The 14,435-nt window shown below is 42.2% G+C and overlaps 1 protein-coding gene across 1 annotated transcript in view; it reads left to right on the top strand.

The window, feature by feature from the left end:
• Positions 1-12,649, top strand: part of REL (REL proto-oncogene, NF-kB subunit) — a 330,308-nt gene extending 317,659 nt beyond the window's left edge. Inside the window, exon 11 of the mRNA XM_078649301.1 lies at positions 9,604-12,649. Within this exon, the coding sequence (XP_078505427.1) occupies positions 9,604-10,517 (914 nt within the window). The 3' untranslated portion in view covers positions 10,518-12,649. The remainder of the gene's footprint in view (positions 1-9,603) is intronic.
• Positions 12,650-14,435: the final 1,786 nt, after the last annotated feature.

The following is a 14,435-nucleotide window of genomic DNA, read 5'->3' as shown; positions in this document are numbered from 1 at the left end:
GGGGTGAACCTGCCAAAAAGGGCCAGGCCCAACACTCTTCAGTAGGTTTTTTGTTGGACTATGATCAAGGGAACTTTGAACTGAGATGATTAATGGTTAAACTTTCTGTTTGTGGTTTTTCATTTTTTTTCTTCTTTTGTTTTGTGTGTGCCTTGAATGTGTAGACCTAGGGATGACAGGGAAACCCTTTGTGTAAGAAAAGTATGGGGTTCTGTGCTCTGGCTATCACTTGACTGAACTTCCAGGGCTACATGTCCTGCATACATAAATGTGGCATGCTGTCATTGTGAATGCACATACATGCGGTGGTAGGGTCTCATGTATACATGAATGTATATGGTATTTCTGTAGAATAAACCTAGCCAATAGGCAGCAGAGCACTGTACATAGTCAAGAATGACGTCAATAAGTATTAGTAGAATAAGCTGGGTTGTGGGGGTCATGCATTGTGATGTCATGTTCTTCAAAGAGGTAAGTCTTGGACTCTTTCCTAAATTGGGGAAGGCCTGATGGACTTGGGGATGTTGTTCCAGATCCTGGGTGCCTAGATGGAAAACGACTGTGTTAGACCTGGCATCTTTTGTAGTGGTTTCCCCTGTCTTTTTGCCTCTGACCTCCTGTTTTTTACTGTGTGCTGCATTTCTTTTTTGCTGGTGTTAGGACTCTGAGGACTTTACCACTGCTGACCAGTGCTAAACTGCAAGTGCTCCCTGTCTAAAATGTAATTATATTTGTTTTCTCCATGATTTGCTTATTTGATTAACTAGTAAGTAGAACAGTGCACCAGGCATGCCCAGGACCTGTAAATCAAATGCTACTAGTGGGTCTGCAGCACTGATTGTGCCATCCACATGAGTAGCCCTGCAAACATGGCTCAGGCATTCCACTCCAATGTCTGTGTGTGCAGTTTTAAACTAACATTTTGACCTAGCAAGAGCACCCACTTGCCAGGCCTAAACCTTCCCTTTTTTTATATGTAAGGCACCCCTAAGGTAGGCCCAAGGTAGCCCCATGGTCGGAGTGCAGTGCATTTAAAAGGTACGACATGTAGTGTTGTGTTTTACATGTCCTGATCATCAAATACTGCTAATTTCATCTACAAATTGGGAGCTGATAGAAAACTCAAGTTTGTTGTCTCTGGACTCACAATTTTAAACCACATACTTTAGTGAAGTTGTGTTTTTAAATTGCAGGTCTGAAAATGCCACTTTTAGAAATTGGCCATTTTTTACTTTAAACCTTTCTGTGCTTCTGCCTGTCACTGAATATACGTCTGGGTCAGGATGATAGTTGGGCTGTTTGTGCATACACTCTAGACTATCACACAAAGGGAGCTGAGGTGTGCCCTGCATATCCTGAAAGCCCATCACCAGACTGATGGGTCTTCCTGAGCTAGAGTGGTGGGAAGAGTTGACACTGACACCTGAATAGGCCTGTACCTGTCCTCACACAAAGCAATCTCCGCCCCTGTAGTGTGTCTCGAGCCAGGGCAGGTAAAGGCAAGTTCTGGTGCAATACACAGACTTTCCTTTGAAGTTGCCCTACTTCAAAGGCTGTAATGGGTATACGTACTGAAACTGTGACACCATATACTCAGAACACTTCAGGGTTGAGGACATCCTGCCAGGAAAAAAAGCTGGATAGCTGTCAGGAGGGACTGCCACTTTGCTGTTTGCTTTGCTGTGTTGGCCTGCTGCTTGCTGTTTCTGTCCTGGGAGTGAAAGGACTGGATATTGCTTTCTACATCCTGCTTCCAAGATTCTCCAAGGGTTTGAGTGAGCTTGCCTCCTTTTAAGAAGTCTCAAGACCATCAAAGACTTCACTTACCAGCACCTGGGCTCTCTTGCTGAGAGTCCTGCCTTGCCAAGTTGTGCCAAATACAGTTCCTGGGCCCTTGGAAGTGAGTTATGGTGCAACAAGAAGAAAAATCCCCGGCATCAATTCCCAGCATCATTCTGAACTGGCGCATCGCTGCAAAACGTGATGCATTGCCGCTGCCTGCACCAGAGCGTAGTCGCCTCTTCACGCAACAATTGCGGCTTACAACGCAAGTCCCAGCTTTCTGTTGCAGCATGCCAGAAAAACGCTGATAGATGTTTCAAGCGCCACATCACGGAGGTCCGTGACACATCGTTCTAACTCTGACGCTGTGCCTGCTTCGTCATTGTGGAAGCGACGCAGCGCAGCTTGACTTTCAATACATCGTCCCTGGGCACTAATTTCTTCATCGACATCACACCGCAGTAAGGAACTGAGGCTGCATGTCCAAAAATGACGCATCACCTCCCCTGCAATAGTAAGGAACTGACGCATCACCTCCCCTGCCTAGCAGTAAGGAACAGACGCATCAACTCCCCTGTAGCAGCAAGGAACCAATACATCAGCTGCTTTTTCAGCGCCTCACCTCCCCTACATCTCGCATCAGCTTTGATTTTTGATGCATCTAGGGTAATTTGTCCTGATCAAGCACAACCATTGATTTTTAAGAAATGAAATGTATTTAATCTTTAAAAATTCATATCTTGACTTGTGTATGGTGGATCTTTGTTGTTTTGCTCTTGTTTTATTCAGATAAATAATGGCTATTGTTCTAGTGTGGAGGAGTCATTTTGTAGTGTTTTCATTGTGTTACTGTGGGTGTGTACAAATACTTGACACATTGCCTCTGAGATAAGCCTGACTTTTCTGTGCCAAGCTAACCAGGGGATGATCAGAGGTTATCTTAGGTGTGTAACTCACTTACCCCGACTACAGTGAGGGTCCCTACTTGGACAGGGTGCAAACCACTGCCAACTATTGACCCCATTTCTAATAGCCTGCTGTCTTGTTTTTTTCTTTTTTACACATCATAGCCTTTAATCTGATGGAGTCCTGGCCGCAGGTATGCAAAGTACCACCAGCTATGGTGAGCCTGTCTGCAAGATAAGCAAGAGTTCTTGTTGTGATGGCTTTATAAATTATTCCGCTGATTTTTAGGATGGTGCGAGTCGGGAAGGGGAGCCAATGGAGTTCCAGCAAGATGGGGTGATGAAACCATATTGCTTTAGGCCCTGGATGAGACGTGCTCCATTCATGTAGGATGCCACTAGTGGGGGTGGTATTGTGGAGTCTGTGAGGCCATGGAGTTGGGCATTACCACCACCAAGATGTCAAAGTAGGAGGGCTTGAACTGCTGTTCTGAAGTAACTGGTTTTTTTTTAGCAATTTGGCCCTTCTCAGCGAGATTGGTGTTCAGGATGAATCAAAGTGACTTGGCACTCAGGTCAAGTGGCATTCAAACCCATCAAAGTTCATTTAATTGAGCCAGGTTTGTTTTGCATCTTGGTTGTTGCTCTTGGCAAATAACAGGAATTTAGTCTTGGTTGGGTTGAGCTTCAGGTAGGGGCTGGACATCGAGGTTTGGATGATGTTTAAGCGCTGTTTGAGGCATTGGATGCCTGAAGCAGAGCAGACTTTCAAGTAGAGTTGTGTTCAACCGCATATTGGTGTATCAAGATGCTTTTATCTGTGAGTAGAGCACCAAGCAGCACCATGCAAAGGTTGAAGATGACAGGAAACAGTATGGAACCCTGGGAGACTCCACATGTGATAGGAATCCTTTGTGACCTGGAGGTGCCCATGTGACTAAATTAGTGTTAGTTGGAAAGGTAAGAGAAGAACAAGTGAAGGACATTGCTGCTTAATCACATTCGAGACTCCAAGGCATGTATGAGGGTTAGAAGGTTGACTGTGTCAAATGCAGCTGAAAGGTCTAGAAACATCAGGAGATAGTAGTCATCAACATCTGTGGGCAAAAGGGCATCCTCTACCATGTGTTAGGAAGCGTTCTCCGTTCTGTAGAAGATTCTGAAACCAGACTGGTAGTTGTGCAGGTGATGGTTAACATTGATGTGATCTTGGAGTCGAACATAGACTGCTTTTTTGGTGAAGTTGGTCAAGTCATCAGGGTCCTAGTGTAGGTTTCTTTCGGTGTAGGAGGAGCTAGCCTAGAGGTCTCCAACCTTTTCTACAGTAAGAGCTACTTATGTTCAATAACAATCATCCTGAGCTTTGAACTCAAATTATCAGTGACCACTTCAGACAGGATTCCATTAGTGACTATTGCTTGCGGAATTGCTAGCAATGACCACCCCAGCACATCAGGCAAAGTCACCAGCAATAATGCCAAAAAAGGACTTATCAGTGGTGATTTTTGAATGCCTCAACATGTCATAGCAGTTATATTTGCTGTGCCCCCGGCTGCATGAATTAACATTTTGATATCAGCTTTAATTATATTTTTTCTGCAAATATCAGCCTATTTAAAAAAAATACATACATTGTACTTTTAAATATATAATTTGCAAATTTGGGCACATAGCTAATGAAATCAGGCTAAAGCTTTTCATGTACTAGGTTGGGCTGCACATAGTGAAGCTACTCACAGGTACCTGGAGAGCTACAAGCAATTCCCGAGGTACACTTTGGAGAATAGTGAACTAGCCTGTCTTGTCCTCTGGGAGGGGCAAGAGAGAGTCCCAGAGAGGGATTTGATGAAGGACAATTGTTAGGAAACAGCTCATTAGTTGTTGGCCTGCCCAAGTAATGTACCCACATTCACCCATTCACAGGGAACCAAACACCCCGTGTAGCACCTGACACTCACAGGGTAGTGAAGCAGAGCAGTCTAAGGCCTACTCGGGGGGGGGGGGGGATAGTTATCACCATTCTCTGGCATGCAATAATAACACTCAATAAATGATTGTCCAATCCGAAAATGAAAAGTACATTTATTACACACACACACTACTTAATAATACACAGTAATTTACAAACATACATAAGCAGATGAAAATACCTTTGACAACATTACATTTGAGCACTAAAGGGTCATGACCCGAAAATCACAGTACTCCTCACTCCCCTCACCATGTACAATACAGCACATAACCAAACGGGGGTGTCACTTTACATCAGGCCAGTGTTGGCATATTTGAAGACCAGAATCATGTGTCAAAATACCTCATTCCATCTCTGACATCAGTACCACAATCCATCTGCAATCATTAAAAGTAATAAAGCATTGCATCCATAAACATACATTATAATTAAAGCTCTCTGTTTTCCTTTTTACTGATGTTTACAGATAAATACTGGCAGAAATCCATTTATTTTCCTGTCTGTATTTATTTTTAAATATGGATAAAAAGAGAAATTGTGTTTTTTTGAGTGATTCTAAATGCTGTCAATCATGACTGCCAGCCGAATAGCTGAGCAGTTTGACAGGCAAGGGGATTTAAAATAATAGGAATTTTAGTAAAGAGCCTTAAACAGTAGTAGATTTGTACAATCTTGATTCTAAAATGTACATATTTTCCTACAGGTGCATATTTTACCATCTGAATGTGTATATATCACTGAAGCTTGACAGGCATTCAGGCACGAGTGCACATTAACTGGTTAAATAAATGTAGAAATATACAGTTCAGCTTAATTTTTTCACAAACCTAAAATAGATATGGATAAATACAGGTAAAATTAGCAAAAAATAAATCTAAATAAATACAGATGGAAATGACAAAAATGCAAATACCACGAAACTGGGAGCCCTAATTATAATTATTAAAGCATTGAAGCCTTTCTGGAATAACCATTACTGTCAGCACAACATCACCTTCAAATAAAGTATTGTAAATAACAAGCTTGAATGAAGCATTGTCAGTAACACGTTTAAATAAAGTATAGTTTAAAGCATTGCATACCAGTTTTAAATAAAGCCTTGTACAAATATAAACCACGTCTGTCTTTTTTAAACAACTTGGCCACATAAACTGCAGCCATATAACTAGCCCCTAGAGGGTGTTGCACTCCCAGCCGTAGAGTGAAAGCTCCAGCCTTGAGAGTGCCTAAAAGACAATGGAAATCCTAGGGTGGTCATCCTGTCGTAGACCCTGCAAACTTAGGGTCTGTACTTTTACCTGTCCTTTTCAGTCGTTCTTTGGGTAGCAACTGCCTTCCTGTAACCCCATGAATACCCTCTGATAAGATTCTAACTTTAAAAGTCTCCTTACGTTGGCCCTGGGGGGTTTCTTGGACATCGGCACTGGAGGTCCATGTGCTCCTTGTCCCCGCTGGGGTGTCAAAGGTTAAATCCTTCTCTCTTGGATATCTTGTGGCCCGTTGGGCTGTTTTGCATGATTTTTAGCTCATTTTCTTCTTGGTGAGCCTTTTCCAGAGCCTTTTCCTTAGACACACTTTGCAAGGAGCTGGTTCCACTGGCTCCCTGCACCAGCGTTCTCCTTTCTCTTCTCTGGTGCTACTCTTTTCCTTGGCGCAGAATTCCAGTCCTTCCCCAACTATTCTTTAGGAGGAGTATGGGGACCTGCTTCCCTAGTCCTGGGGAGAGACTCACCAGTCTTTGGTCAACTGTTAGGCGGAGTCCTTAGTCCACATGGGTATCAGGGGGTCCTCCTTCCTGTTGTCCTTGGCTGCTGCCTTCAGTTTCAATTTGTAGCTCCAATAAAAAGCACACTGTTTCCCCTTGTGCAAATCTTTTTGAGTGGGAGGTGGAGAGTTCTAAAAGCCAGACCGAGTTTCTGGGGCCTTCAGTCACACTGTGGCATATCAAAGAGTCCCTCTGGCCCAAGCAGCAGAGAGGCCCTCCTCCTGGATTACCGCCAGCAGGTTTGCCCTTTACACCGACCGGACCCTCTGAGACGCGTTTGCCCTCCGATATCTAACCCCCATCCCAGCACCCCCCCCCCCCCGTGCCCACTACCATGCCAGGCCTGGGTACATCATGTCGCCAATGACGACTTCCCCCAGAACAGATAGCTCCCATTGTCCTTTCCAAGTTCGATCCGACTTCAACTGATTTCGCAACAGAATCCAAACATGGTCTTGGCATTAGCTTTACCACAAGCAGGGAACATTCTCTACACTCCTTTTTCGGATGTATTCTGATAATGATGGCGGCCAGGGTAATGAATTCGCTCAGCCCTATACAGATGATAAGACTTTCAAGACGGTTGTGGGCTGGACACCTCCTCTGATACAGCCCTTGTCTCTCCTCCAGGACCAAGAAGGATCGGCCTCCTACGCTATGGTTATGCATAGGGAGGTAGGAGTTTTTGACCTCCACCGCCTCACCATGGAGGTGAAAAATAATTTACTGATTGAAGTCCTGCAGCCTGGCCAGACTGCTTCTGAATCTTTCCTCCCATTCAATGAGGCCTTGACAGAAACACTCTTAGAGGCTTGGCCTAAGCCTTGTACCAGTCCTCCAGTTATCCATCAGATCACCACTGTCCTACTCTGGGCTACCTGGACTTTTTGTCTAGAGAATCCAAGAGAGTTGAGACGTTTGGGACGAGGTTATTCTCCTCAGTCAGTTTGGCACTCTGTTCAGTTAATGCCTCCTGTTTGCTTCGCTGCTACACCCAAGTCTTTTGGTACTCTGGGCACAAGTTCTCCTCGGTCCTGCCGTTTTACAATCTATTCCACCAAAAAGAGAAATTCTAAATGCTCACCCTGGCTCAGGTCTTGTCTGCCCTGGACGCAGGAGACTTGATGGTGGTGTTGGACCTGCAAGACGCCGATTTCCATATTCCTGCCCTGCAGGTCCATTGGCGCTACTTGTGGTTCATGGTGTGAAAGGAGCATTTCCTGTTCGCTGTGCTCTGGACTCACCAGCACCTCTCGGGTTTTCATGAAATTGATGGCAGTGGTGGCAGCACAGCTTTGGAGTATGTGGTTACCAGTCTTTTCCTACCTCACTGACAGGCTGTTGAATGCATGGAATGGAATGGAATGGAATGGAATTCGATTTATAAAGCGTGTGGCTACCCGTAGGCGTCCCAGCGCTATGAATAGAGATTTTGGCAGAAAAAACAGATGTTTTAGGGAAAGAGGAAAGTTTTCAAGAGCTTTCGGAACTTCAGGAGATTGGATTTTATCCGGATATTGAGGGGGAGAGAGTTCCAGAGTTTTGCGGCGTTAAGAGAGAAGAGGCGTCCGCCTGCAACACTTTTGTACCAATCCTGTGCTTACTTTTTCTGTACTAATATTTAGTTCCGATCTTACAATACACATAAAATGTATTTTTTAAAAGGTAAGGGGCTAGGGAGCCTCCGGAGGCATCTCCTCTTGAGGACCGTGTGCTGGATGGTCATATTCCCGAGAAAACCATCTCGCTGATCTATAGGAAATTAGTTAATAACTCGGATGACCCATTGGTGCGGCTCAGTGCTCAGTGGAGTGCAGACGGGTTAGAACTTGATGATGAGGATTGGACGGAGGCGGTGTCGTCCCCCAAGGTAGTAGCTATCCAGATGCGGCTCCGGCTGGTGCAGTTAAAGATATTGCATAGATCCTACATAACGGGGCCTCGTCTGGTACGAATGGGGAGAGTGGAGTTTGTGAAGAGGTTGTGGAGAGGTCGGCACATTGATACATATCCTTTGGCATTGTGATGGTATACAGAGGTATTGGACAAAAGTTCACAAGGAGTTGAGAGAAGTTTTGGGTGCTGAGATCCGGCCAGAGGCCCGAGATGTCTGCTGGATGTGTGGGAGCCAACTGACTTGAATGTGTACCAGAAGCAATGGGTGACTCTGACCTACATGGTGGCTAAACGTAATATTGCTCAACTTTGGGGTGCCAGTCAGCCGCCCCGAATTATTAAATGGACGGAAGATCTTGATTGGTGCATGTTCCAGAGAGATCGGTGTATGTGGCCAGGGGTTGCCCGCAGAAGTGGAGGAAGGTTTGGGGTGCGTGGAATAGTCACCGAGGAGGAATTTGTGAGCCACCTGCGACGAGATTAGACCCAGAAGCACAGGAATCCCCTTGACCCAAGTGTTGATAGTTGATATTTGATCCTGTACTGTGTTGATTTGCTCCATGCTTTGAACTTGAATGCACTCACCTGAGAGTTGATTTCTTTTTTGTAATGTCCTTTTTGTTTAATGAAAAGAAATAAAAAAAGGGTAAGGGGCTTACACAACGTCAACACCAGAAGAAAGCCTGCTGGATATACGATAGGGAATAGCCCACACAACTCTCCTCCAGCTTTATCCACAATCTTCTCCAAATGTGTAATATCCAGTACAAAGCTGCTGCAAAGCTATACATCACACTTAAGAAAGAGCTGCATTTTGTTGGTCACTGTGGGGCAGATTTGGCACTCTTCTCAGACTCGTTTAGGTGTGGGGGTTCCCTGGAACTTCTGCCACATGGAGGAAGAGGGCCAGGCAGGTTCTGTGCTAGAAGTATAGCACAGGACCCCTCCACTCAGACATTTGCTCTTTGTGGTTCAGTGGAGTGAAGAGCAGCAAAGTACAGAAAGGCAGGAAAACTGGGTGCTGAATTCTTATGTACTGGAGGGCCTGAAGTTTTTTCAGTTCTGACTGACATCCAGGAAGAAGTAAAATGTGCTAATGTATTTTAAAGTAACTATTGTTAATAAGTATAATCATATATGGATTTCTTTATTGCTGGAAAATGATGTACTAACTAGAATTCTAAAGAGCTATGACAATCTATATATTAAAGTATATTGTACTATTGATAACATACATATTTTGAATTATACAACTTTTTATTGTTTTCTGTTCCCTTTTCCAGAACCTCCTAACATATTTCCTCAGTCAACATGTGTGAGACAAATGCCTGGAACATCTTTTGGAACTACCAACATACCATCTTACCACACAATGAGAGATTCCAGCACAAGTGCTTTTCCTGCTTCAGAAGGACAGTCAGTGGTTCCACAGCTCCAAAGTGTGACCATGGCTCCAAGTTGGTCTTCACAATATTCAGCTGCACAAAGAAATACAAAGAATACCTCTGTTGGCACTATGGGCTTGCGTCCATCAGGACATACAGCTGTCCTTCAATTCAGCCAACAAAGTAGCCTACCTACACTTTCTGAAGATCTTTTGAGGTGTTTAGATCTTCCTACTGAGCCCATCAACAAGGATAACATTGGTTCTAACGTGTTTGGTGCATCATCCTCATCACAGACAAGTGTTTTTCAGGGCTCTAACAACAGTATAACAAAACAAGGATGTGCCATGAATGTCATTAATATTGCACCTCCAAGCAATGATAATATCCAGATTAGCAACCTGCGGTATGTTAGCCAAAACATGGAAAACGTAGTATATCCTCCTGCACCAGCGCTAAATGAACATGATAATCAAGTTCTCCAAATGCCGCTTGACACTATGATGGAAGCAACAGCATCAGCTCCACTCAGCTCAGGTTCTCTTTCTGGACAGGCCTGCAACTTCAGTCAGATGGACTTCAACTTCCAGAACAGTGACATCCTGAGTGAGTCAAAACCTACGGTTGTTCATTTGCAACATAATCAGAATAGTACTCAATTAAATTATTTTGGTATGGAAAGCACTCAAGCTGAGGAACATTACGCTCATAACAGTTCGATAGAAGAACACAGTTTCGCCACAATCTCAGATTATGAAGCGTTTCTGCAGAATTTATCAGACATATCGGATGTTTTACATCCACAAAAGTAGTTTTTTGTAAGAAATCGTTGGTAAATTGACAAATTCATAGCATAGACTACAAGGCGGGTTATTTTCTACAGTTTATGGACTCATTCATGTTCATTTTTTTATTTATTTTATTATTGTGTTTATCGAAGCACATACACCACTTGTAAGTGTTGAAGCACTGTGCATTTTACATGGGGAAATTCAACTAATTTACACACATTATCACATTTTAACAATAAAAAAGCCCTCCAATGCATTTACAGAACCTTGCAGACAAAGACAACACATCTGTGACCAGTGTACTTTTCAGAACAATAGTTATTTAGTTTTTTTTTACGTCCAAGAAGCAGTCATTTGAGGCTTATCAATGTTTTTAATTCAGTCACCGTAATGATATTTTAGTCAATATGTAGATATAGAACTGTTCAAGCTAGATTGTAGAAAACATAAATTTCCACAGCAACAATGCCCTATTTCTTGCTGTGTAACTACACTATGAATATAGCTAAGTGCAATTAGGAAGGAATATAAACTGGTAATGTACATTTATTGTACGGAGTATCCGTTGTGGTGACATGATTATATTGCTACCCAATCCTGTTAGTAAGGTATTTCAGTCTTCATTTACTGATCTGTTAAACTTTAGGATCTGAAGGTTTTCCTTCGGAAACAAAGCCCAGTGTTGTATTGCATATAACGCAGCACAGAGGGTCGTTGATCGGCTATGATCTCCAGAATGGCTGGTCTCCAAGCATTGACTACTAGTTCATCTCCTCTCTGCCACTGAAACATCACCTACTATTCATATCTGGTTACAGAGCTTCCAATTACGTTATCTATCATTGACTACAAAAGAACCGGGAATACATTTAGTTGATTTCTTGGATGGAACTAACCTCTCAATGTTAGTTAACAGATAATGTTGGTAAATACCTGCTTTGGTAATCACTTTGACAAATTTGTTGGTGTTTAATGCAGACCCAGGATACAACAGTGTGACTTCACTTAGTGATGCTCCTCTCAGTACCAGAGCCTGTAACCAAGCCTGCTCAAGGAGAGTACATAGATTCACACAAACAGCAAGAACTGTGCCTTTGTGGAGCCTAAGCATGGGTTGTTCTGTGCAAGCCAGCCCTCTCTTACTCCCCCCCACACACTGCTGCAGGTGGTTAATGTATATCATTGGCATACTGGTGCACTGCCATGCCTTTCAGCTGATATAGGGTATATACAAATAACATGGAGGAGTGTACAAAGCATTACAGAACCCATTATGGCACCAACTTCAAGTCAGAATCCTTCAAGCCTTGCAGATAAATTAGTGAATAATGACATGAAGTTGTATGTGAGCTTTCACCAAAATATGTAGGCCTCAAGGTGTTCTTAGTAGCCTGATGATTGTTGGTATTAACGGCTGCGAAGAGCTGCAACAGAACCAGCGACCAACTACTAGCTAAACCAAGTACTGAGGGAGCATCTGCGGTCACTTTGCAGAGTGGCTTTCTGTGTAACTCTCTTTTTAACAGTCCTGATTGTAAGGCCCTGACAGCCAAATATTTGGCACTACTGCAAATATTTGGGGTGTCACAAAAGCGTGCTCTTGCTGGTAATGGAATGATTGATTGCCAGGAGGTATAAAGGCCATAATGCAGTTTAATAGTCTAAACAGGAATATTGCATTCTGTGTAGGCAGTAGCACACATCCATGATATATCTGTGACAAATCAATCTGTAACGGAAGAGAAGTCCTTTAATGGAAAAACTCTGTTTTAGTTGTATTATTTGCCTCTTATGGATGTTTCCTCAGAGCATAAAGATCTTCTGAACAAACAAACTCAGAAAAATGGTTGCATCTACCACCAACAGGGATGTGCTTGATTTATTGTTGTCATTGGGAAAAATACTGTATTAATATTTAACTTTTGAGCTAGTGACCACATTTGGATCAAACCCCTTAAAATGAGTGTTCTAAATCTTTGGTATGATACTATATGGAACTTCACTTGACACCAGTTCTTCAGAAGATATGGGGACTGTTGATGAGGACATCCGACCTTTGGGTTATACTGGGAAAAGAGCAACTTAGTTCTTGAAAGATTGTCTTGAATGATTTTTTTCAGATCTAACCCAATAAAATGGGCTCATGTTACAGATCTGACTGTTGCTTCAAAGGTTGCTTTGATTTTCTTTACTCTAAGCAATTCCTTCTTGTGTTGGTCATATTTATCCTAAATGCAGAAGGACTTATGAAATGATTGCATCAATCTATCTTTAGAGGTGGCTTTCCAGCGACATTTGACATCTGATGACCCACTTGATGTAGCCCTTTTTACCCTGGATCTGATGGGGAGGGAAGAGTTATGTAAAATTCATTTGCATTGGAAAACTTACCAAGTAATTCAACAGCTGGTGAATGAAGACAAATCATCCCATTGATCATTACCATATTCAATAAGAACTGCTTCAGTGTGGACTGAATATGTGGTACAAAAATCCACAAATTGTTCATAAAAATAATTTAACTTGTGATGAATAATGTATTTGAATCTTAGGCAGAAAACTGATAATATTTTACAGAATGAAAAAGTTATGTATGAGGTAGGAGAAGCATTTAACATAGATAAGGTTTTTGGGGAAAATATTTGTGAATGTTACATTGGTATAGACCAGTGCTTCTATCATGACCTATAACCTCGCTGCAATGCAATGTAACAGGTATTCTTTTCAAACAAAATTTTCTTCGTCAGAATGTGTTTTTACATTTTACAAGCTTCTGTATTTTGTGAATATATGTTTTGCAGGAATAACATATTTTTCATTCATTTTTGTGAATTATCTATTGTTTGCTGTAAAGCAAACCCAATCTTAGCAAATGTAATGACTATGTCATTGTAAAGTCCAATGTAAATTAGTAATCGAATGACCTGTCTCTTGTAAAGCAGAGAAATTAGGGCAGCTCAATCTCCATACTTTCCAGGCCTGCAGAGAGTTCTGAAAATGCAATAACTGGCAATAAATCTCATTTTAAATGGAAACCACTGGCCATTCGGTAAGAGTGGATACACTGAGACAATAGCAAACAAACCTTTTCTCATGAGGTATTCTTTTATGTCTCCATGCCTCTAAAACGTCTGCCCTTATCACAGTTGTTTGTAAAATTGAAAGCCATACCAAGTATATCCTCCATCACACCCTACTATATGAATGCAGCGAGGTGTACTCTTTTTGCATCATAGACAGACCGTTAAATTTAAAAACTAGGAATAAAGTAATACACTGTTCTCTCCCACCTTCACTCAGTACTATAGTTTGGCCTGTGACTATTTCTGTCTATTTTCTTCATTGTGCAGTGCTGGGCATGATATTTACCAGTGTGATCCTTTGGAAAGTATATCAAGAGAGAGAAAAGGTTTCTTAATCTGTAGAAATTGTAGAAAGATGACAAACAGCCGTACCTGGAATCCCAAAGCTGAATTGGTTTATGTTCTTCTGAGTAGAAAGTTCATGAACATAAAGTACCACTCATCAACACTTAGTAGGTTTTTCTGTGAAGAACTTTGCTATATGCACATTGTTTTAGGATATATTTTTACAATAGATACACATTCTTAACAGTAGATGGTAGCTCATTCAAGACTGAATGAATCCATTGCAAATACTAGTCCATTTAATTAACTTTCTTCTTAGTCATTAACTCATGAGGAGGTTGCCTCCTTCCATTGACTCGTACCTCTAGTTTTTTCTTCAGTCTTTATTACCTGAAACTGGAAGAGACCTCCCTTCCCCTACAAACAGGCTGCCCCTTAATCAATACTTCCTTGTGTATCCTCTGTCTCTGATAGACTTGTATCGTTTTATAATTTGGCAATTACAAGCAAAAATCAGTAATCAAGATTTAAGGAAAGGCTGCCATATTTTGTGAGTGCAGCATTCGGATAG

Source organism: Lissotriton helveticus, chromosome 6 (assembly GCF_964261635.1).
Source record: "Lissotriton helveticus chromosome 6, aLisHel1.1, whole genome shotgun sequence".
In the NCBI taxonomy this organism is placed as follows: domain Eukaryota; kingdom Metazoa; phylum Chordata; class Amphibia; order Caudata; family Salamandridae; genus Lissotriton; species Lissotriton helveticus.
Note: the sequence above shows the minus strand (reverse complement) of the source record. Positions and strands in the feature narration are given on the sequence as shown.